Source organism: Aulonocara stuartgranti, assembly GCF_965226115.1.
Source record: "Aulonocara stuartgranti genome assembly, chromosome: 13".
NCBI lineage: Eukaryota > Metazoa > Chordata > Actinopteri > Cichliformes > Cichlidae > Aulonocara > Aulonocara stuartgranti.
Genome location: NC_138949.1, coordinates 24,083,316 through 24,108,296, shown reverse-complemented (window position 1 = coordinate 24,108,296; position 24,981 = coordinate 24,083,316). Strand labels below are relative to the sequence as shown.

Sequence of the window (24,981 nt, the reverse complement as noted above, 5' to 3'; positions counted from 1 at the left end):
TCGTCTCCTTATTCTGTGTTTTCAAAGACTGTATTTTTATTTGCCTTGATAACCCTTTAGTTTGCCACAGAAGCTGCCTGCCTTTCAAAGAGGTGAATAAGAACAGAGATGAGTACAAAAGTATTGTGGTTACTCCTAATAAGTATATATTCTCTGTTTTTCTCCAGGCGATTTCTAAAATGCATCATCTACTTAATAGCATTTTGTAAGTCACAAAGATTACATATCAGAAATCTGATATATATCTATATATATTTCTGAGCTGTTACAGAAGGCCTTATGTCTCCGGGACAAAAGAGGAAAAAGTTGGGATAAAGCAGTTTATGCCAGCTTCCTAATGCTCTTATTCAGCTGGTTGCATTTAGTATAAATCACTCTGGATAAGATGCAAACTGCAGTGTAATGCTCTGGCTGCCTGCTTAGTGGGAGCCTTGCCTGCTCTGTGGATTTACAGATATTGACTTGGAGGTAGTCAGTGCTGCAAAGAGGCTTCTCTGCCAACTTGATGTAGTTTTAAATACATGTACAGGGACAGTGCGAGTGCATGTTTGAGAGAAATAGACAGCTGGATTACAGAGTAAGCGGGAAGCTGAAAGCTTTAACTCTCTGCTTTGCTATGCAGAAACCTCCTTCTCTTGGCTCTCTCTTCCTTCAGCCCCAGTTTCATCCTGCCTTTTGTTTCTCTCTCCATCATTTACACAATACCTTCGGTAGAGCTTATCGTACAGGCGCTGCATTAACCTCTGCAGGTCAGCTAATGGTGTGTGTCTTTGTAACTGCGCAGTTCGCCCTTAAGCTTCTTGGGGCAGAGTTTTGCTTTCAGATTAGATTAGTTTGTTAAGCCTGTTTCATCCGCCTTGACTGAAAGGTGTTGTCTTAATTCGACTAAGTAGAAAAGGAGATAAGGAGATGGATCAAGCCTCCCCAGCCAGAACACATTTAACTAATTTACGAGGAACACCACCACCACATATGTTAGCACAGTTACGTAACATCTCTGAGTGTGTGTGTGTGTGTGTGTGGTTTAAGCAGTGCTGATAGTTAAGGCTCTGTAAATTTTTGAACGTCCCCCTTGCCTGTGTGCATCCCTTGCACTGATGTGGACATGAATAAATAAATCAGAGCTGTGTGCTTGTGTTCTGCAGGGTGCGTAAGGACAACCTGACCAGCTGTAACAGCGGCATGAATATGGAGGATGTGGACTGCGGTGCCGGTGGGTCGTCATCGTTGAGCCACAACCGCCCATCCTCTGTCACATCCAACAGCCTGAGCCAGCACAGAGCCAGGACGGCACACAGCCACAGACACCGCAACGCTGGTACAAATTCTTCTACTACAATCTCGATGTAAACCTAATAATGCTTGGGTTTTGTTTGTTTTTAATCACACGAACCAAAGTCAAGCTATGTAACTTTTCAAATCTAAGCCCCACCCTAAATGATAGTCTGTCACATTGCCTACCCTCTGACCCTGCTTTATAAAATAATATGTAGTTTTATATTATATTTGAAACAAGCAAAGGGAATATAAACCTATCAGAAAAGTGTTTACTAGCATCAAAGATGAATTACGCAATAGGGTCATTTTCCTATAGTTCTATACAATCAGACTAAATTTTCACTGGGAGAGGTTTTCCCACTGCAGGAAAGACTACTCTGTGCAATCACATGAAAAACTAAGTACACTTGCACTGCTTCCAGTAGCGTTAAGGTCGTACTGAGTAGATCCAGGTGCTGTTAATCAAATGCATTTCATTAATTGATCATCAACAAGTGTGGCTGCCTCTATGAAAGCAGATGTTTTGGCAGTTTGATGGTCTGGAGCCTTCAGGTGTGTGTTAACACAACGCCACGATCTTCGAGGAGTGAATGACGAGTGAACATCTCAGACTCTACAGGCTCCACTTACCATGTTAAATGTTAAGGTTAATGACAGTATGATTAGAAAAAGACTGGCAGCACAGCTTAAGTTTGCAAAGTTGCATCTGAACAAACCACAAGACTTCCAGAACAATGTCCTGTAGAGAGACAAGGACAAAGTGGAGATGTTTGGTCATAATCGAAACCACCATGTTTTGCAAAAACTAAACACAGCATATTAGAACGTACACCTCATAACAACTGTTAACCACGGTGGCGAAGAGGTAATGATTTTGGTGTGTTTTGTAGCCACAGCGCCTGGGAACCTTGCGGTTTTTGAGTCCATTATGAATTCTTTTGTGTGTCAAAGTACTCTGGAATCAAATATGAGGCTTTTTATCCAATAGCTATGACTTGAAAGAAATTAGGTTTTTCCACAAAACAACGATCCTAAGCACAGCAGCAAAACTCCAACAGAATGCCCGAAAAAGAAAAGAATTAAGGAAAATGGGACAAAGTCCAGACTACAACCCAACTGTGTGGGACAAAAATGAATCTCTGGAAACCTCAATAACCCGAGGCAATGTTGTAAAGAAGAGTGGGACAAAACTGTTCCACAATTATGTGAGAAACCGATAAAGTCACTCATGCAGCAGAAGGTGTTTCTACAAGCATGGGATTAACTCAGTTTTTCGCATGTAACTAATGACCAGGCTGCTTACTTATGAGGTAAAAATAAGGTCAACTTTTGAACTCTAAAGCACAATTTACACACAGTATAAAAAAAAAAACTTCAGTAAGGGTTTGAGCTGTCACTTGAGAAAGTGTCATAGTGCCATATACAAAGGAAATCAGTTTCAACTTGAGAAAAATAATTTTCGATACTCACAAAGCAGGAGATGGATATACAAAGTTGTCACTTTTTTCCAAGTGTAAAGAAGAGGATTGAAAAGTATCATCAAGAAACACAAAGAGAGCCACACAGTACAGAACAAGCCTGGCAGAGATAGGAGGCAAAAGATTTTAAATTCTCTGGAAATAAAACTACTGAGAGATGTGTGTAAAGACGCCAGAACAACTGCCAAGACATTAGTAAAGGACTTAGACCGGCTGGGAATTGTAGTCTCGATGGAGACCTGCACAGGTATGAAAATCTTGATTTCTTCAGAAGAGAAGCCTTCAAGTCATACTGAAGTACACTAAGAACAACCTGGACAAAGATCAAGCATTTTAGAAGTGCGCCCTTTGGTCAGATGAGACAAAACTAGAGGTCTTTGGCCACAGAGATGCTGCTCATGTTTGGAAAACATGTTTGGAAGGAAGAGGCGTACAATCCAACAAATAACATCCCCACAGTGAAACATGGTGGGAGTATTATGCTGTAGAGATGCTTCAGTGCATCTGGAGCTGGGACTCTCACCAACCTGGAAGGAATCGTGAAAAAAGACAATTTTCTTTGGAACAAAATCTCAACCAGTGAGCAGCAAAACTGCTCTGTGTCATCGCTTTGTCTTCCAACAACCCAAAACATGTGTTTGAGTTGAAATTTTCACTGGCTATAGTTTTAGATGGTTTTAGTTCAACTCTGAAAGTTATTTACCCAATTTACTTATTTTAACATTATAACAACTTTGATCACCACATCACTGCAATGCTTTTGCTAAACTCTTTTAAAATGAAAAATGAAAGTCTTCATTTAACATCTTGTTGTTTTTTTTATGGTGGTGTCCAAATACGTAGATGTACCAGTGTTTTTATTTTTTAAGAGACCACAGAGAGCCACATAGCTAAACTAAAATCCTGAAGTCAAATATAACGTGCTTTTTAAATTGTACATTAGGTTATTAAATCTTGCGTTTCATTACAAATGTTCACGTTTTTAATTCTACAGCCAGGAGAGAGTACCGCAGTCGATCAGTGCAGCCCCAGAGTCAGCGCCCCCCTGTCAGCAGCCAGTCTGGCCCAATCCTGGACTCGGGCTCCAATAACGGGATTGTCCAGCGTCTGTCTAACAGTCAGCTGTCCTTTAACACCTCCATAGCTTCTATATTCTCCCAGGTATACGCACACATTGTAAAAAGCTTACTTTTCTCGGTTGCAGCTGCTTTTGTGCTCCCTTACTAAGAGTGTAAAGAGGATTTTTGTCTGTCTCCAGGTCCCTCGTCTCTCAGGAGCAGGTGGCATCAGCGCGCAGCTTCAGGCAGCGCAGCATCAGCAGCGCTCCAGTCAGGTAGGAACTGTACACTCCTAATGCAGCATGCCTAAACACATGGCCGACAGATGGAAGATCTGAAAACTGAGATTCTTGATGTTCCTATAAATCACCTTAGTGTTTACTGTATGACATTATAACAGAACTGCAATATCTCCGTTCCTTGTGGTGCCAGGTCTCCTCATCTTCATCCACACTCAGCTTGCTGTTTGGGAAGCGTAGCTTCTCCAGCGGCCTGGTTATCTCCGGGTTGTCCGCTGCTGAAGGGGGCAACACCACCGATACACAGTCATCCTCCAGTGTCAACATTGCCATCGGGCCCTCACATAGGTCCAGCAGCAGAGCCACACAGGTGGGTGGGGAAAAGAGCACTGTCTGAATTCTGCACCCACTTAAGACTGTTTCCACAACACAGCTTAGACTAGGTAGGCAGCAGTTAGATGTACACATATACAGAAAAACAAGTGCACACTTTTTCCTAGTTTGACTTGCTTGTCTTGCTTTTGTAGAGGTTTTAAATACTAAGGGAAAAGTTCAACATCTTGAGGAGCTTGTTTGCAGTTTTTGCCAATAGATAAGAGACTGATATTTCTCTCACATCCAGTGTCTGTCTAAAAGCACAGCTCATTTTTATTGTTTGAGAAGATTCAATTGGATTTACAATTTTAATATTAGACAAAGAAAAATCAGAGTAAATACGACATGCAGTTTTTGAATGATGATTTCATATAGTAAAGGGAAAGAAAACCCTACCTGGCCCTGTGTGAAAAAGTAATTGATTTTTTGAGCCATTCAGAGGTGAACTTGCTGCTGCATAATCCAAATATATTTGAGATTCAAGGACAACCTGAGCAAAATTCATGGTTGTATCAATCACAGTAAATAGTCCCAGTCCTGAAGCAGCCCCATACCCTCACAGAACTGTCACCATGTTTGACTGTTGGTATCATGTTAATTTTATAAAATGTTGTTGGTTTTATTCCAGACGTAATGGGACTCAAACCTTCCAAAAAACTACATTTTTTGTCGCGTCTGTCCACAGAATAGTTTCTCTTTTTAAGGATGTTTTAGGGCAAATGTGAGATGAGCCTTTTTGGTCAGCAGTGGTTTTGTCCTTGGACGTTTTCCAAGGCCAGTCTCTTGCTTTTTTGTTGAATCACAAACACTGACCTTAACTGTAGTAAGTGAGGCCTGGAGTTCTTTAGATGTTGGTCTGAGTTTTTTTGTGAACTTCTAGAATAGAATATAGAATAATTATGGTAGGCCGGCCACTCCTGGGAATGTTCACCATTGTTCCATGTTTTCACCATTTGTGGAAAATGGTTCTGTGGTTTGCTGAAGTCCCAAAGCCTTAGAAATGCTATTCTAAGCTTTTCAGATTTATAGATGTCAATGACTTTGTTTCTCATCTATAGTTGAGTTTCTTTAGATCGTGGCATGATTTGTTACTTTTTGAGACTTTTTAATCTACATCACTTTGTCAGACACGTTCTATTTAAGTGATTTGTTAAAAATTCAGCAGGTCTGGCAGTAATCAGGCCTGGGTGTTGCTAGTGAAATGGAACTCAGCTTCCACTCAAGGGGGTAATTTTTAAAAATGGTTGATTGATAATGAAATCATTATTTAAAAATTGCATTTTGTATGACTTTGTCTAATAGTAAAATTAGTTTGATGGTCTGAAACAACAGTGTGAAAATATGCACAAAACTAATGCATCAGGAAGGGGGGCGGTGTATATTTATTCACAGTCCCGTATTCTGCTTTTCCTTATTTTCTGCCATGTATTCACTGTTATTCAGGTGGATGCTCATATTAAAGATAACCAGGGTTTCAAATAAGGATGTCAGTGGATTTACAAGGAGTCTCTGTGAGCCAAATGTTCAGGCTTCAGGCTGCTCTAAACCTACCGATCAATCTGTGGAAGCCTGTTTCAGCAGCTGGAAAAACAATTGCTTTAAGATTCAGAAGTCAACATTTCAGGTTATTATCTCCAAATTTAGACTTGCCAACTGAAACTTCAGAGAAAAGAATTTTAAATTTAAGTTATTAAGTCTAAATTTTAACATAACCCCAAATTTTGTGCATGGCAAAAAATGTTTGTGTGGGGTTTTTTTTTTTCCAGTGGAGAGAGTCCCATATTTTTACTGTTTGAAGTTTTGAAAAAAGTTGAAGAAGTGAGACTCATTTCGGTTGTTTTGTACTCCTGGAGCCCAAATTGTGAAGTCAAGAATTAAAATAGAGGAAAAAAACAAAGTGAAAATCTGATTTTTACTCTCATGCATCATTTGACACTTTTGAGTGGTACGATCAGAGTTGCCGTCTGATATTCTTGTTGTGTTCGAACATGCTAGTTGCTTTATACAAACAGCGAATGCTCTCCTGTGCCTGAAACCGGCCTCCTCTCTCTTCCTTTCTTCCTCAGTGGACATCAGAGCCATATGAGAGTATAGACGCGAGCAATTCCAACGCTGCAGTCACGGTGAAAGACGACACACAGTTAAGCGAGCAGGGCTGCAGCCAGGGATTAGACAAGACCCAGGAGGATTCAACATCTGCCTCAACAGTTCCAGACCCAACTGATCAAAAGACTGTCTGAGAGAGAAAACACATCTGTGACAGTGCCCATACTCATGCCCACATACAGACAGGACTGTATGAAGAGTTATACACACATAAATAAAGAAGATTGTATGAGAGAGCACCCATGCACACAAACCTGCCTCCTCTGTCCTCAGCATGTGGTCTCACCCTGTTGTCTGAATGTAAAGTCTGAAAACACAGTCTTTGATGCAGAGGATAAAAATAAAGACATTTTTAAACGACGTGGCCTCTTTCTGTGGTTAACAGGTCTCATTTAAATCTGGGTGTCAGAAGGAAATATTTATTTTTGGAAGTATAGTTTATCAAAATGCCACAGGTTAATTATATAGTCTTACTCAGAGATGCCAAAACTCCCCCGTGTATTAGGTTGTTTAAACATTTTACTTTAAATGATCATGAATTGTTTCAAAAAAGCAACTACATTATGTCTGAGTCCAACATGTGATTACTAGCCTTTTGGCCTTTAGTCAGATGATCTCCCCGAAAACTCTGTTAAACACTATTTGACTTCATGCGTAATCCATTTAAAAAATAATGTATGCCTCGTTTTGAGCGGGGTATGGATTTGAAACCTGAAAAGGACTTTCCAGTTCTCAGCTGAATGGTTGGTTTGTAAGTTAAGAGTAGCCTGCAAAGAAACATAACACAACATAGGATTAAACAGCCCTTAAATCTGAATAAAAGACTTATTTGGCCATTTTTATTTATTAAGGTTTTAAAATGTACAGCACCATGTAAAAGTGCTGACCAGCAGGTTCTCCAAGCTTTCTGGAGGTCTTTCTTTGGTCATTGGCTGCTTTTTCACTGTTTTTCAGTTCTGTTCTTTTACCTGATCATTTTCAGATGAATGTTTTTTTTGGGTTTTTTTTTTTGCTGCACCACCTAATACTGACCTATGAGTCATTCAAGCACAAAAAAGTAATCTACTTCAAGAGCTGAATCAGTGACATCTTAGCAAAGAACTAATTTTAATTTCTGTGTAGCCACTTTGTTACCAGCAACCACTGCAAAAGCATGTAATTTGTTCCCATTTCTTTTGTTGAATACATTTTTTTTTAATTATGGTCAATTTTATGGACATAATTTGGTACTTTTGAACCAACAAGGTGATTGACTAAGAGCTATTAGCTGAAAAGCCTCTGCAGGGTGTGCAGCGTGTCCTTGAAAGAAATTGAGGAAGCTGTCCAAGTGGGGGATAAAAGAAGAAGTATCAGACCTAAAAAGAAAAAAAAAATGCAAGAAAATGACCAGTATCTGAAAGCAGTGTCCTTAAGCAAAATACAAGAAATCTAGCAAAGACTAGGCAGAGGATCTGAGAGGTGAATCTGGCCTTTTAGCTGATTCATCTGGCTTAAAATCATACCTGGACAGAAAAAACACAGTGGAACAATATCAGTCATAGATTGGTCTCCTCAGAACCCAGACCTCAACATTATTGAAGCAATTTGCAATAATTTTTACAGAGGATGTAACAAAAGGTAGCAAACATCCAAAGAAAAGCTTTGAATGTTCTTCAAGAGGCCTTAAGAACTATTCCTGAAGACCACTTGAAGAAATTACGAGACAGATGACCTGAGAGAGTTCACGCTATGTTAAACAATAAAAGTAGTCAAACCCATTATAGACTTTCAAACTCATTAGGATTGCACAAACTGTGTTTTTGCCTTATATCGTGCATTTCCATATACGTTGCATGTTTCAACAAACCGCTTCACCCATTTCCCCAGAAAAATATAAAGAAATAAGTGGTGGCCTAAAACTTTTGCACAATTTCCTATGTGGACAGATTGCAGTCTGGATTTTAAAATGGTTCCTTTTTTCCTGATTGATCCTGGAAAACTATTTGTATTGTTGTACCAGACAAGTGAAAACTGGCCAGCTTCAGGTATAAAGATGAAGGAACAGGCTTAAAAATCTACAAAAGGGAGTTCATCCATGAATCCCTACACACAATTGGCTGTACACCTGCTTGATAGTTACTTAAGATATTTAACTCTGGATTAAAATGATAAATTGATGAAATAAGAGACTGAATTTAGTCCTTGCCACCCCGTAAATGCCCCACCTCTCTCCCTCCTACAGCTGAGTCGGGAAACCACACCCTGCTGCCATAATTAATAAAAGGGAAATTACAATAAAAATGAATAGACTTGCCGCTCACTTCATCATGTACCCTGATCCTACCATCCAAATGTCACAGCAGAAATCAAGGCACAGACCAGGGAACGTTTATCCAATCTTCTATTGTCCAGTTTTGATAACTCAATCGTAGCCTCAGATCACTCGTCAGCGGTGCCCACTGCGGACTTCTGCTGCAGCCCATCTGCTTAAAGGTTCAACGAGATGCTTTTGTGCATACCTTGGTTGGAAGGAGAGTCTATTTGAGTTACAGCCGCCTTCCTATCATCACCCTGACCTCTGGCATCAAGGACTTTTGGTCCACACAAATGCTGCTCACTGGATATTTCTTTTGTTTCAGACCTTGTCTCTCACACAATCAATTTGGAGTCCCTTAAATCAGAGTCTTCATTTCCCACACCTTCAAAGAAAAACACAGTCACATTTGGCAAAAATCTATTAAGTATTTATTGTAAGTTGTTACATTTAGATTTCTTTCTCTAGCAGCACGATTTAAATTACAGATATTCAAGGGCAGTTACCATAAGTTGGAGTTTTCTTTTAATGCAAGATGTCATTGTGTAAACAAAGACAGAGACAGAACCGTAGATCAAAGTGTACCAAGACTGAGCACCGTGTAAACATGATGCTTAAAGGCTGATGAACAACATTTTTTTGTGTCTTTTCAGATTAAAAAGAAAAACAATGACAGAAAAACTTCTGACTGGAATAAATTAACAGCAACAGTAAAGATAAAATTAAAATAATAGCAAGCTTCTTTTGTGAGTGAGTTGTACAATTTTACTGGGAGCTGACCTGGTTGCTTGCAGTCCACATCAGTCACATCTCAAAAGGTTCAGTGCCCGTTATATTATGGTTTTGTTGGTTACATGTTGGGTAGCTGGATTACATGTGAATGATTCAGAAGTGACACAAACCCACAACAGCAACATGAAAAGAAAGCTCATGAAATGCGTTTCATCAGGATCTTTTTATATTCCAACAATTCTTTTCACCCCGTTCCACTAAAGTGGAAGGTAGATTATTATTTTGGCACATTTCATCCACCACAGAGACATACTCATTCTGTACTTAGTTGGACATTTGCAGTTCGAGTTTCCCTCTTTTTATTTATTTAATTGAATTCCACAAAGCTCTATATTTTTTTAGGCTGTTTATTCGTAAAGAAACCTGTATGACGTTCAGCAAATAGGCTCATTTTCTTTTCTTGATGAGAGTAAAACAGGGACTGCAAGAATGAAACTGGAGCCTGCTGCTATTACAAAAAAAAAGAAAAAAATGGTTTTATGTGAGGTTTATTTCTAGCTTATGGTTCAGTCACTCTAGAGGAAAAATTAACATGGCAAAAATAAAACTAAACCAATGGTCCCCTGGTGAATACACTGAATATTTTGCAATTGGTTGGAGACTGATTGCAAGTGGTTGCAGCACCCACTTTCAAGTATGAGGCAATTTCACAGGTTGCCTATTGGGGAGCGGCCTCTCATCCACCAGGCAACCCATTTCACCAGCAGAAAACATGGCATAAAGCAAGACGCGAGGGCATTGAAAATAAAGAAATACCAGCAGTCAACTCAGGCTGACTAGAGTCACTCTGGTTTGCAAATAAATTGGCATCTAATTTATAAATACACGCAGACGGTACCAAAACGGCACACGGTTGCAATAATCTTGGTCATGCCTCAGTCTCCAACCCCGTTTTTCCCTAGTGTGACTGCAGCATTAATAACCTCAGGTCAGGCTTGCAGTTTCTTCCCATCTTCCCAAATAAATCTCACCAAAAAAAGTACACAAGTATATATCATCCGTTTTCCTTTTGACACTCCTCCCTGCAATTTTCTTTAAACCTAGTTTGTTTGTTTTTGAACTGGATGCAAATATTTTGTCTGTCTTGTTCCATCATGCAAAAAAAATGCCAGTACAAGCATGACTGAATATCTCTCACAAAGTCTAAACTCCCTAATACTTTTTAATTTTCTCTCTTTCTTGGACTACAGATTTAAATCACTGTGTGCCACAAGACTTGAGTCCCTCCAGTGCTATTTTACAACATGAGGTTGGGTTTAAACTAGAAGATATAAAAGTCTTTACATGCTACAGTTAAGAACTGACAATCAGTTTCCTCTGATAAATTTCAAAGTCATACATACAAGCAGTCATCTTGAAGACTGGAGACAGTGAGATGCTTTCTATTGTCTTAAGACTTCACCCTTAAACTGGCTACTATTCTCATCTCTGCATTTCAATTCTGAAAAGGGAGGTCACATCTGTTTAGTGCGGCAGGATGAGGCTCCAAATTTAATATACATCTCACCCCAGACCACCTTCTGGACCATTAGTGACCACAAAGATTAAATTTCACCTGTCAAAATAAAGCAATCAGGATCTCGCTCAAGAGACGTGTCAAGCAACCAGTGAAAAACAGCGAAAAGTTGAGCCTGACTCTGGATTAAAAAGCACTGTCCTGGTAAATCTCTCTTCAAATCATGCATGTGGAAATAACTGACCATATCTGTTACTACAAAGATGTTCATTTAATCATTCGGGTAATTCATGAGACACTCAAAACAAGAATTAAGTACCCATAACCATCAATATTATAGTCAAACATACTAGAAGAAAAATATGAACCTCTCAAAAGAGTTTCTCATATTTTTAATTGTCTGCATACTGCAGTACTTGAATACATACTCATACAGTATCGTTTATAGCAAATAACTGAATTATTTCATTTATTTAGCACAAAGCATGCTGAATAGAAAAAAATGTCACTTTTCTAATCGCCTAAAGTGACGGTAAAATTCTTTTTTTCATTTTCACCTGCAGATAATTTCTCGATGACCGTGATCTATCTACAAAGGCATGACATAAAGCAAGAGGCTTAGGCATCTAAATCAATAAAGAGAGAAGTGATTGCCTAAAACTGTTGAGAACCAACTTCGAGCAGTACCCGCACGGACAAAATCTCTTTCCGAGAGTAGCACAAACACCTCCAGAAGAGGTACAAAACAGACAATATGAGGGAGGAATTAAACATCAGTGCAATTTTTTGCTGTAAAATTGGCCCGTCTCTCCACTAACGGCTAATAACAGAGTTTTATATGTGATGTCACAAAGAGAGAAAGCGTAAGCCTGACAGGGGGAGAGTGAGACAGACAAGAAAACAAGATCTTGAGGTCTGTTGTGAAGCATAAAGAGGCACCAAATCCAACTGAGGGAACACACAAAACCGACATCAATTAATAAACCTTTCTTTAGCCATGATGCACTGTGGAAAGAAGGAAAACACACACACACACACACACACACACAATCAACCATCCTACTGTCACTTCCATTTCAGTTAAGGAGCTAAATTTTCCTGACAAAAAAAAAAAAAGTTAAAAAATAATTTAGATCTGAATCAAACCTCAACTGAACATTAAAAGTGGCTCATTAGAGCTGAATAAATGGTCCCGTAAGTAACTTATAACTGACTAGTCTATCGTTTTGCCTTAGTGGAGTGTTTAACAAACACAAAGCCCACTTCTGCTCCACATCGATGCTACTGTATAAACACAGTGATAGTCTGACTGGATGTGGCTACAAAAAGAACAGTAAGTTGAAGAATAGAAAAATAAGTTGCTGTTGCCACAGTGTTGCCACTCATTTCATCATATAATTCACAACATTCGTGGAGAGTCTACTGACAAACAACAAAGATAATCACAATAAAATATGGAATACTTCATGGTGAGCGGGGTTTATTTGAATGGTTAGAGTGAATTACTGCGACTTGCGTGTGGACAGTGCACACTTCAAAGGCAGATACTGTCATTGACTCGGCTAGCTTGTTTCCATGTTTGCGCCAGCTCCAAAGCCCTTATAAAGTGAGACTATGTAACTTTTGAATGAGTCAATAACACGGTCTCACTCTTAGAGATAAAACAATTATATTCATAAGCAGTAAAACAAACTCTTTCCACTCAGTATACTCAAAGTTTGGATGTAACTAAGACTCCTGTCACACAGGCGTAGAGACCAGTTGGAGACCACTTGGCAACCATCAGTCACAGTGGAAAAAGGAGCAGTTTCAAACCAGGTGTGAGAGGATTCTGGATGTTGCTTGCCATCTCTGAAACTGATAGCAAAGTAGTATACGATGAGTAGATTGCTACAGTTGCCCTAAGTTTGCGTGACACTGACTTGTCTGCGTTTGCCGACTACTCGCCAAGAGGTTTTAAAACTGTAAAGAGTGCAACGCCTTCAAAGTAAAAGCTGCACCTTTTGAAACGTGTTGCTTCAGCCATTGATCGTATACAACACAGATGTAGCTCCTGTATGTCTTGAAAGACATACAGGCCAGCAACTGCTCACCAATTGATCAGAGTTTTTTTTTTTCTACAGCGATCAGTTTGCCAAGCGTTCACCGAGCAGTCTTTAGGCCTCTGTGACAAAGTGGCTAATGTTAGCTATTGCTAACGAACTTGCTGTGCGACTGACATTACTGAGTGTGTTTGCTAACTCTATGACTTGTGCTACTTCTAAACAACATTTTGTTTTAACCCTGAAGTTGTAGTAGGCAGAAATATGGATTTTTTTAAAAAGAAAAAGAAAAAAAAAGAAAAAAAAAGAAAGGGGGGGGGGGTTGACAAAACAATTACAGAATAAAAAAAAAGAAAAAAGAAAAATCATCCCTCCTCCTGCCACTCTCCCCTCTCTCTTTCAAGCCCCACTAACAGGTCGAGCATAGGAATATGGTTGTATGTCACTCCCCTTCTGGTTTCACATTCCCCAACGTTAAGTCTCTGGCTTAGCCCATTGTACCACCTTATCCGCTGTTCTTCATCCTCGTCTTGTACTACTCACCCAATCTGGTCAGAAGTGGGAGAAGTTTGCCTTTAAGTCTTTTTGTAGTAGCACTTTGATATTGTTTCCGGTTACTGTTTAGTTGAGTAGTCGAGTAGATTTTAATTCATTAGATTTTAGTTAAAGCACTAAAGGAAAGCTCTCCCGTGTGTGATTTGGTCTGTAAGGACCTGTAGTTGATCAAAATTCTTTATCACAGGCATCACAAGCCCAGAGGAGATGCAGGAGTGAAGTTCTTTTTCAGATCATAAAAACTACGGATATATTTTTCTTTAAACACTTACTGCTGTTTAAACACCTGCCTACCCCTACTTTGGCAACAAAAGGTTTTTCCTACCAAAAGTTACATAGTCTTAGGCTTTAAAAATGATAAGGACAAATCCTTGGTGGTCCCCTGTTTACCCCACTGTCTAATAACATGCTACTGTCAGGGTAACATGTTTGTCACAGAAAGTCATGATTTGGTTGATCTTTAAATAAATAAAATTTATTCCTTCAGTCAGGTAATACTGCACAGGGTCAGCTACAAGTCTTGTAGCCTGAGTAATGACAGTTTTATGACAGTCAAGTTGAATTCCAGTCATCTAGGTTACCAAGACTCCAGCACACAGCCACATAATGTCAGACAACACATTTGTTTTCATCAAGGTTTCTTGTTTGTTTTTTTTATCATCACAAAGGCATATACTATTTACTCTGTATATTATTTGTTTTGTATGTATGTATATGTATGTATATGTATAAACAAAAATAAGCGTACATTTTTGCTGAATAAGAAGAATATCAGCAAAGGGCAATGTAAACCATGGTCCATCTAAAACAGGTGAAAGGTGCATTAGCTCACCCTTTCCCAACTCACCCACAGTAACAGATTTGCATAGGCAAAAATGGGATTAGCCCTTAAGACAGTGGATTCCTGAATTCTTTATAGAGATGCAAAATCTAGTTCAGCTCAACACAAGTTCAAAACAAACACACATACAAACAAACAAACAGAAATATGTTGACTAGGCCAAACTCTCTTTAACCCCTCTGGTCATATACATAGTCATTTTCTGTGCACATTTTTGTTTACAGTGTTAGGCTTCAAGTAGATCTAAAAACAACTTTTACATTGACAACTAGATGTGAAATAAATTAACCAACATGAGAGGTAGTGAAAAGCCTACAGAGACGTTTGTTTTCTTTTTTATACAAAGAAAAAAAAAAAAACATGTCAGTAAGGCCAAAGCTTCGCAAACCTCCTCCATCCCGTTAGGACACTTCAGCTCTAGCTCGCAACCTTTATTTAATATTTTTCTTTATATATTTTTTACTCAATAAAACCATAGCCACATTTTAAAGACCCTCTCACTTGGAATCCATGGAAATTTAAAGACAAAAATCTAAACTTAGCGATGACAACTATATCACTTCACATCATCGTCATTGCTTGCAAAATCCACATTTAAAACGCAGGTATTAAAAACAAACAACTGTGTACTTCTCCCCGCTGTGTAAAAGTCACAATAAATTACGAGGAATGGACGCGAGCAGAAAACCTGGGTTTCTACCGTGTCTGTCCTCCTTGTAAAACGCTCCCAGTTTTAAACTCCAGCTTGCCCGTTAGCCCTGGGCAGAGACTCGCGCCAGCTTCAAACCTGCTGGCTGTTAGCTTCCCACAGTTACGAGTATTTAATAAGGTACACACATCTCACAATTTATAAATGTAAACTTGTTTTGATTGCACCATGATTTCAATATCTGGTTGTTGGTGAAACATTCTCATGTTACTTATATAGACGCTGAAAAAAACCTGCAAAAAAACAAGGAAATGTAGTTCTAGTGTGCAGAAGAGGGATGTGTCTGCATGAGAGCTTTATGAGTTAAAAAGTTCCAGAGTTGTCCAAATACAAATGTCTAAAATGCTTTCACTTTGTGAAAAGGTAAAACTGTTCCAAGGAGTGAGAGTGAAAGCTGATCTTGCGGTATCAGAATTGGTAAATTACTCTGTATTCCTCTGTTTCTGGTCAACTGGGCGCATGCATGCAGAACTCTTCATTAAAGCAGCCAAGCAATATCAGTTCAAGCCCTTATGGATATTCACATAGCCTGAATGTGAGTACTATATTGCCAAAGGTTAAACAAGAGTATATTTTTAATAAGGAACACTGAAAAACTGTGGCGTGGTTATTAGTTTCAACCTGTCTTTCTGACCATTATTCACAGCAGACAGCTTTTGTACTACTGTGACATCCTGTCTGTTTCTTTTGTTGAAATAAGTCTGGAGGAAACATCAAAATCCCAGGCTCCTGCAAAGGATTTTTTTTGTATTCATTCGTTTCCTTATTTAGTTTCTCCAACAAAACCTGAAGTTGCAGTTTAGAAACAGTGGCAACAAACAAAAACTTCATATCCTGAAAGGTGTTTATTAATTAACTTTCCGACAAGTGAGACAGAGCCTCAAATTGACATCCAATTGCATTTCAAAGGCCTGCTAGGCGTCGTGCAACATCCGCTCTTATAATTAATCTAGACCAAGCTTGGCACATGAATGTTAGGTAGTTAAAGGAGCCAGAAACATTGATGCCGACATTAATCAGTGAGGAGTGGCACCGTTTCATTGACACGCTAAGATGTGGCACTACTCACCCAAACAAGCCAGGAGGTCAGCTACCTATCGAGTGCTGAATACACTCAGAGGCTCAGTTAATTACAAAAAAAAAAAAAAAAAAAAGAAGCATATACAGCACTCATGCACTGTCTATTGTGCATCCACATGTTCATGTTCAAATGTTTACATCATTAAAAGAAAAAATCATTTCATGTATTAAAAATGTTAATGGGAGGTTTGGCACAACCGCTTAAACTCTCCTCTTTTTTTCTCTGGTAAATGTGTCACTGTACCATAAACACACGGCCGTTACCGTAGCATGCTGTCAAAGTCTGATTAGAAAAACAAACCAGAGTGTGCGCGAGGGCTGGCAGTGGAGTAGAAAATTAGCATGGCTAGCACAAGCATGCTAACTGCTTGACTACAGCATGCTGAAACCTAGACGGCTAGTTGAAAAGGCGAGTGTGTAGCATGACTATGCAAGCTTCTTTTACTAGCCCCGTGTGCAAGCGTTGTTATTACCAACCCTCTTCACTAGCTCTGGTATGAAGAAACAAGCGTCTTGAACAGGCAGTAGCTAACTGAAGGACCACCACACGGCAGAAGGACCAAGGCTCCACAGCCTAGCGACCAGTACTGACGTCATCACGGCATCTCTGACATCGTGTTTGGGACCTGGTTCGGCGTAACTGCTTATAACAGGCATCCAATCTCCGGTTTTTAGCCACAACTAAAGCTAAAGCCTTACAGACAAAAGCCAGGGTTTGATAACCTTTTACATTACACCCGCGCCTGCAATTTCTGCTACTGTTCTTAAAGCAGAAGCGGCTTTCTATAATGCTCAAAAATTCACTGTAAAACACTACAAGGTAAGCCCTCTTTTTCTGCTCAAGAATTAAAAAAATTTAGATGATTATTTATTTGGATTCAATGTATTTTTTCGTCTGTTTGTTTTTCTCCAGCTGTGTTTTTTCCCCTAGACTGGGCACCTGTGCTTGTCAGGCCTTGATGGTCTGAACTGGAGGGAGGAGGAGGAGGAGGGAGGGAAACGAGGGTTTAAAAAAAAAAAAAAAAAAAAAAGGGAGGTAGGGATTGGTGGACAAACTGTGGTTGCTTTCCAGAAAACCTGCAGCAGCACTTGTGCTGCCTTTTCCTGCATGTAAAGGCATTGTGATTTTCTCAGTGGAGAGATTTTTTTGTCTAAAGTTCATGAGTAATAATAATAGATGTAGCTGCCCAACCACAATTCTAGCCCTTCTCCCAGTTAACGAATCCTAAAGAAGGAAAGTGCTTGGATGGACGGATGGATTGGATGGACAGGTGGATAAATGGTAGGTGCTGCACGTGCTGCAGACACTTTCAAATCTCCTCAATAAAAATACTGCAGTAAGCCTAAAGATGTCAGAAGTTTACTTTTTCCCATCACTGGACACAGACAGCCAAACAGAGATACAGTCCTCCCCGCCCCCCTTAAATACCTCTTAATATTCAAAAACAGTTGCAGTCCGCGGCTTATATCATCAAGCGATCATAGTGAGAGAGAGTTGCATGCAGAGCCAGTGTGTCTACTAGTTAAAAGGGCAAGAAATGCCCTAAATCCCACCGACAGATAGATGTCATGTTTGGACAGTGAAGGAATGAAGAGCAAAATTAAATGAAAGACATCTGAGGAATGGGACAGACTTGAAAAAACTAAAAAGTTGTTAAAAATAATGAGTAAAGACAGAGAATATCACTAAGTAAGGGTAAAAAGCATGAGGTCTAAAATATTACAGTACAGGAACAGTGGGCTTGTCCTTTTTGTCTCTCTCTCTCGCACTCTGTTCCCACCTCCTAAGGAGTCTTTGTCCACAGTTAACCAACAGCGGGTCACTAGGTTGGCCATCTCAACTGATAGCTGATACGTGGGTTGGCCAGTCAACCATAACGAAAAGCACAAATTGCTAGCAAAACAATCACTGGCCAGCATTAATGGTCTAAAACTGACCAATAACCACCAGCAAAGGCTGACCCACCTCCAGCGGAGAACTGGATATAAATTGCTTAAAAAATATAAATAAAAAAAACTAACAACCAGCTATCTTGGATGTCACTCGGCCATTTCAACCAAAAAAGAGGGAGAGGTTTTTCCAAACCCGACTTCTGGCACCATAGTAGTATTTGAAGTTTAAGTAGTAGTCTTGTTGGCATTTGATGGCGATGATGGAGGCTGGAGGAGACTAGGTGTCGAGGCAGGTGCGCCTCCTGCTGGCCAGGAGGTCTCTGTAAACAGAGGAGTTGAGGAAACGGGGGAAGGAGTCCCGGTGCATCAGGGTGTAGATCTGGAGTTGGGCCTCCTCGTACATCAGGTTGCTCGGCTCCGCCAGGCTCTGGTTTATTCCTTCTCTGACCCGTGAGTCCAGACTCACCTCGGGTAAGGAGAACAAAATTAAGTAGAAGTGATGATCTGTGGTTTGTTGGGACAGGAAATGTGCTAAGGACTTCAACTTCTGCATTGAATCATGCACCACCCCAGAAAGGTAACCATAATGTTGCGACAGACTGCAACCACTACAATCAGTCTGGTTGGTAGAAATAACATAAACAACATACAGAGTTGTGTTAAATTATAGTATTTACATCAAACAAAAATGAAGTAGAGATACAAACACAACAACCAGCATGCTGCTAGCAGGTTTTTAAATGACAACGATTAAAGTTGTCACTCAAGATTAAGAAAATGCATAGACCCCTGTTAAATAAAGTGACTAGGTTCTCTGACTTTACTGTATAAAGACCAATCAGGCTTCTGAGTGTAGTCATACCACAAAGGGCCTTTCTGAGGCATTACAAACCTACCAATTTGAGTAAATGTAAAGTCAGTAAGCAAATAAGCACAAATAACCTGATTAAGCAGAACATCAAATCCAATGATAGATACGGACGTTACCAGAATGGATTCAGTACATTTTAATACCACAACTCTAAAAACTGTGATGGTACTTGCTTTGTTTTTTGGTACCATCAGTACCGTAGCCATGACATGGATTAGTTACTCATCTGCAATAGTCTCGTTTTTTTTTCTTCTCCCCCCCCCCCCCACACACACAGCACTGCTGCAGACAGGGTAGTACACAGCCCCGCCCCTCACTAGCAGCTGAACAGATGAACAGCAGCACAACAAATGTGACGAGGCATCTAAAAGACTAACACCCCAGTCTTTATGAAGAATTTTGTGTTGTCATCAGCGTAACTGGTAACATTAGTTGTCTGTTAAGCTATGAAGCAGACAGGAAATGAAGCAGACAAAAGTCTGCAACTAGAAGCTGTGGCACCCTACCTTACCAACTCTGATCAGCGAGGAAATATGGTGCCAAGTCACCAGAAGCCACAGGAAATAGACAGATGAATACATTTGCACGAACCAGTAATGATCTAATTATTATTATTATTATCATCATTTTTTTTAATAAAAAATGCTTAATTTTGTGATTTTTTTTCCTAAGTGGCATCAGAAATAGTATTTTTCAGGGTGCTGGTGCCCAGTTTAAAATTTTAGTAATGTGAAACCCCAGCTAATACATTAATTAAATGACACTGAGGAATGGCTAGAGGAACACCGATGTGCAGAATGTGCCAGCACTAGCCTATTCCACAGAGGCTTCACTCCTAAAGCACAGTAACCAACGGATCCTCTGCCAGAGTTACTGTTCCAGACACCACAGTATACCTGCAGAGCTCCCATATCCATGTGTAAAGACCATTTTTTGTTTTTCTTTTGCAAATGAGGAATCAATCCAACTTAAAACTATAGTTGTAAATCACATTAGCACATGTCTGCATAGTAAATCAGAAATAAGAAACCACTGCCATGAACTGTGTTTACAGTTTTAGTTCAGTGACTTCTCATGGCCACATTTTTAAATTAGTGATGAACCCTACACGAAGTCTAGCTATGGCTGATGGGAAATAAAGTAGTAGCTAAATGGAAAATTTATCTTGGGAATAGTAAAGTGGTCACACTTATTCCTGATAGCGACATGCATTCCTTGGAAATTGCCCTAACACAACTAGTGGAACGAGAAAAAAAGGAAAGCATCGGCAGTTTCATTAGGATTAATTACTGGAGACTACCAAAGCAATCCATACATGGGTTTCATAAATCAGGACTAAAGATGACCCTGAGGAAACAGGTTTGCCATTTAGTGCAAGGTCTTGATTTAAAGTGTTTCGGTTGCGTTCCTGTGGTGGCTCACCTCTTTGGGTGATAATATGGACACATAATCTTCATATATGATCCTGGCCGTCTCATCAACCGCTGTGGGATCCGTCTCCTTTTTCAGCTCTTCACAGGCCAACCAGAAAAGCAGGTTGTCCTCGCTGTACTCAGAAAGCAGGAACTGCCTGAAAACCTCCCGGCCCTCCAGCGAGCGCAGCATCATCTCAAAGCTCCGTGCCCACGACAACACCTCCTCTAGGCTAGGGCGTCTACAGTAAAAAAAAAAAAAAGAGAAAAAAGACACACTTGTGTTAGATTGATAGAGACACACAAATGGGAGAATAGATAGCTGAACTCACTGTTCTTCAGTAGCTTCAATACTGTCCATCTTGGTGCAGGTCTGCCGTTCACTCCTCTCCATTCTGTCTTCATTCCTGGATCAAAGGAAGAAAGTATTATACTTGCCAAAATAAAAGCCTCAATATATGTCTATTAAAATGAGCATGTTTCTTTAATATTTATGTATACACTTAGGGTCGTAACATTAAATTGACTGTGATAAACATGTCAGTGTTTTCTCTACCCCTGGATGGATTGGAGAAGGGAAAATCAATAATTCATGAATAATTTGTCATTTACATAATTTATGTGCCCTTTAATGGAGCAGAGGAGACACGTGAAGCTAATACAACATTACCTAAGTTGACTGCAAGTTATTAGATTACTGTTACTGTAATAAAAGCTTCCCAATAGGAACTAATCATCTGCTGCTGATAGCCAGGAAGCTAGTCCTACAATAGCAAAAAAAAAAAAAAAAATGATAACATTGTTTATTCAGGTCAAACTTGTCTAATATTATAATTAAAAGTGTTCATAGGGATCATTATGCTTAAAAAATGATTTCACTTTCACCAGCATGCTACAGAACAACAACAAAACTAAACTGAAACTGCAGGAAGGAAAGGCTCAGGTCGTGAGCCTTTCTCCTCCTTTTTTGGCTTTTCCCTTTAGGGGTCACCATAGCAGATCATCTGCCTCCATCTTCCTCTGTCCCACCAGCACCTCCTTCACTACATCCATGAATCTTTTCTGTAGTGCTCCTCCAACCAAGAAACGCCATCTTCAAAATCCTTTGTCCAGTCTATCTACCTAACCAAAGCACTGCTTCACTTCTTCCGCATTCTCTTCTTTACATCCAACCAACTTGATTTCTCCTCTCATAAAGGATCTTAAGAGCTAGCCAACAACATAAGCGTAGGAGACGCTGGAGTCAAATTTACTCGGTCAGCTACATAGAGCCAGATTTATTTGTAATCCTCTGTCTATTGTTCCATGGGTACACCAGCTGTCAAATAAACCAAAGCGCAGTGCTAAACCTGGGAATTGCTTCATAATGCACAGCATCAGGAGGCAAATAAATGGCAGCTAGAGGCTTATATCAATTATATCTAAACTGACAGCATGCTCCAGTAACTGTCAGCAAGCACAGCCGCTTTGGGTTAATAAACACTTGATATATTTTTGTGTCCCAGCATCTCACGCTGTCTAAACCATCCTCTCAGTACAGCCCCAACCTTCACTCTCTACACATATCGTTTAAAATAGCAAAGAGCTACAAACAGTGCTGTATGAAAAGTGTATCTGCATGAGTCTGAAACTATTAAAAAGGAAACGGTTATGTGGGCTGTGTTTACTGTATGCCTTACTGTTCAGCGGTTGGGTAGACTTTCCTGCAGGCCTACATTTAAGTAAATTTGCACTGTGCAGTAGCACTGTGCAGAGGCGTGTAGATAAGAGAGATATGTGGTATAAATTTAGGAGCAGGACTTAGTAATAGCAGATAAAAAATTAAATAAATAAAAAAAAAAAAAGATTACCCCACCGGTCAGGACTCATGGACAAAAAGGCAGTAACACATTTAAAGATATCTCGTGTGTCAACTGAAATTTCTGCTTTCCACTACGATTACTGCAAGCTGCAGTTTTATACCATGAAGTCTCAAATGCATAACAGTGGCTTGGCAGACATTTTCTACTTCCTGCTTCTCACTAAGACACCACCTTGATAAAACCTGATAAAATGAAAGCAGCTCTGCTCTCTCAGCTGTTAATTTGTACTCTGTTAAAACAATAAAGCATCAGTTAAGGTCTTTATGCAAACACTCACGGTAGCCTCTGTGTCTATCGTAGCTCAGTCACACTTGCTGAGTCCACAATGCAACACACACTGAGCTGTCTATTTTTGTCCACACCATGGAGGATCTTTCCTTCCTCTTGCAGTCTCTTGTCAAAGTCCCCATTGTGCAGAAGTAATGGGCTAAGCTAGCCTCAGCCCCCTGGCGCCCTCACAATACTGCTAAATATACAGGCTGTTCCTCACAGCTGTTTTGCATGTGATGTGTGGTTGGAAATAGAAGGCACCCCTACCAGAATAGGGCCTTGTGTGAGGGTGGATGAGGAGGGGTTAAAGGGTAAGAGGTTGGGAGAAAATAAAAAGAAGATTAATACTTTCATACACCCCGATCCTCTAAAACGGCACAAGAGATTTCACAAACTCACACACGCCTCTACTTCTCGACTTGGCACGACTGCAAAAAAAGTGACACAGAGAGCAATATGTGCTTTACAAGCAGCTCGTATACTACTCTCAGCAGTGTCACACAGGCTGGACTAACGATCCCCGCCGGCCTCGACACTAAAATAAATAAACATATAGGGTTCTGAGGACAAATTTCCAGGCTCATTCTGGAGATCTGATATGAGCGTCTGACTGAAAAACACACAGTAGAGTCACAGTCCACAGGCTGCCACCACTTCAGATGAAGTGGTGTGAAAAAAGCAGCACATTCACCATTCACTGCCTGAAAACAATGTTTCATTCACTCCCCTCTCGCAGCAAGACTGGAGCCACAGCAAAGCAGCTATAGGAGCTGCGTACCAGCACCTGGCTTTGGTGCCTTGCTCGTGGGCAACATGGTACAGGAGGTTTTATTCTCTAAGGTGAAATCTGTATGTGACTGACAGGATGCTGACTATTTTCTTTTTGGTTGTGTTGGATTCTGGTCCTTCAATCTGGGACAAATGCACATCATCACTGTTTTTTAAACTTAATGTTTAAAATAAATAAATAATAATGAAAAAAAAAAATCACCAACCTTTACCAAAGTTGACCTTTTTTTAATTTTACAATCACACAACACTAAAAATTGACATTTTGGGAGAGAGATTTTTAGCCTTTTTGCATTTTTTTTTGTTTGTCAAGCCACTGACTAATACTTCCAGCTCTAATATTAATTATAGCTGAGCCACAATTGACCTGAACTTTTGAAACTGATACTCGGCTGAACTCAGCGACTCCCTGGAAACTCTGCTGGTTCCCCGAAATATCAAAACATATTTTTAACCTGTCTGTTTGTGCTCAGATTTTGGTGTAAGACATAGACAATTTAGAAATGGTGACAGATGACAGGTCCGAGCTTTAAAAAATGCTCTCTAGCATTTATGTAAAGTCAAAATAATAGTTCTACTCTACTCTTCTACTCTCAACAAGAAAACAAACACACGCAAATCCCCAAATCTTGAGGTGTTTCTTCAGAGTTCATCGTGCACTTTGACGTAGCAGTCACAGCTTTCCTTCATTCCCCTGAAGCTAAAACAGTGAAAACTGTGTCAGTGTCCTGGCTATCCTTGTGTGTAACATCTGCACTGCTTTGTTAAAAATAATACAAATGATTTTCGTTTATGACTCATCTCCTTTTAACGGCGAGACAGAATGTCAACCAAAAACCCAGAAAACCAAACACATTTCATAAAAGCTCTGAACCGATTTGCATATCATTGAATATATGATCCTCTACAACCCACCATCGTGGGCAAGACCAAGGAGCTGTCAACGGACCTCAGGGACAAGATTACAGACCAGAACACGGCTGGAATGATCTACAAGACTATCAGAAAGAAACTTGGCGAGAAGGGGTCAACTGCTTGTGTCATTATTATTATTAAATTTCCCACTCGTGGGATTAATAAAGGTATCTTATCTTATCCTTCATGTAAGATCTTGCCTTATGGGTATGGATGATCATGAGGAAGTAGATCAGCCCAAAACTACATGGGAGTAGCTTGTTAATGATCTGAAGGCAGTAAGCAACACCACTGATAACACACTATGCCGTAATGGACTGAAATCTCGCAGTGCCTGTAAGGTCTCCCCGCTCGAGAAGGCACATATACAGGCCCATCTTAAGGTGGCCAGTGAATGAAATGATTCAGGAAATGATTCAGAACAGGCTTGGGGGAAAGTGTTGTAGTCATATAAAACCAAAATTGAGCTTTTTGGCATCAACTTGTTTGGAGGAACAAAAATTCTGAGTAAACAACATCATCTCTACAGTCGAGCACGGAGGCGGAAACATTTGGATTAGGGGCTGTTTGTGTGCCAAGGGTACAGAATGACCTCATCGCATTGAGGGGCCAATAGACAGGTGCACGTCCAGGATGCAAATCTCCCATTCCATCAAATCACTAAGAA

General features: G+C 39.9%; 2 protein-coding genes across 4 annotated transcripts in view; one reads left to right on the top strand and one right to left on the bottom strand.

The window, feature by feature from the left end:
* The window catches only part of pcnx2 (pecanex 2), a 37,652-nt gene extending 30,758 nt beyond the window's left edge, over positions 1–6,894 (top strand). Inside the window, exons 36-40 of the mRNA XM_082557907.1 lie at positions 1,146–1,318; positions 3,751–3,917; positions 4,015–4,089; positions 4,247–4,423; positions 6,495–6,894. Of these exons, the coding sequence (XP_082414033.1) occupies positions 1,146–1,318; positions 3,751–3,917; positions 4,015–4,089; positions 4,247–4,423; positions 6,495–6,668 (766 nt within the window). The 3' untranslated portion in view covers positions 6,669–6,894. The remainder of the gene's footprint in view (positions 1–1,145; positions 1,319–3,750; positions 3,918–4,014; positions 4,090–4,246; positions 4,424–6,494) is intronic.
* A 2,347-nt stretch (positions 6,895–9,241) lies between these two features.
* rgs17 (regulator of G protein signaling 17) overlaps positions 9,242–24,981 on the bottom strand; it is a 44,177-nt gene continuing 28,437 nt past the window's right edge. For all 3 annotated transcript variants that reach the window (XM_082556536.1, XM_082556537.1, XM_082556535.1), the window contains 3 exons: positions 20,811–20,885; positions 20,489–20,720; positions 9,242–18,661 (listed from right to left, as the gene is read on the bottom strand). In XM_082556536.1, the coding sequence (XP_082412662.1) occupies positions 18,473–18,661; positions 20,489–20,720; positions 20,811–20,885 (496 nt within the window). In that variant the 3' untranslated portion in view covers positions 9,242–18,472. The remainder of the gene's footprint in view (positions 18,662–20,488; positions 20,721–20,810; positions 20,886–24,981) is intronic.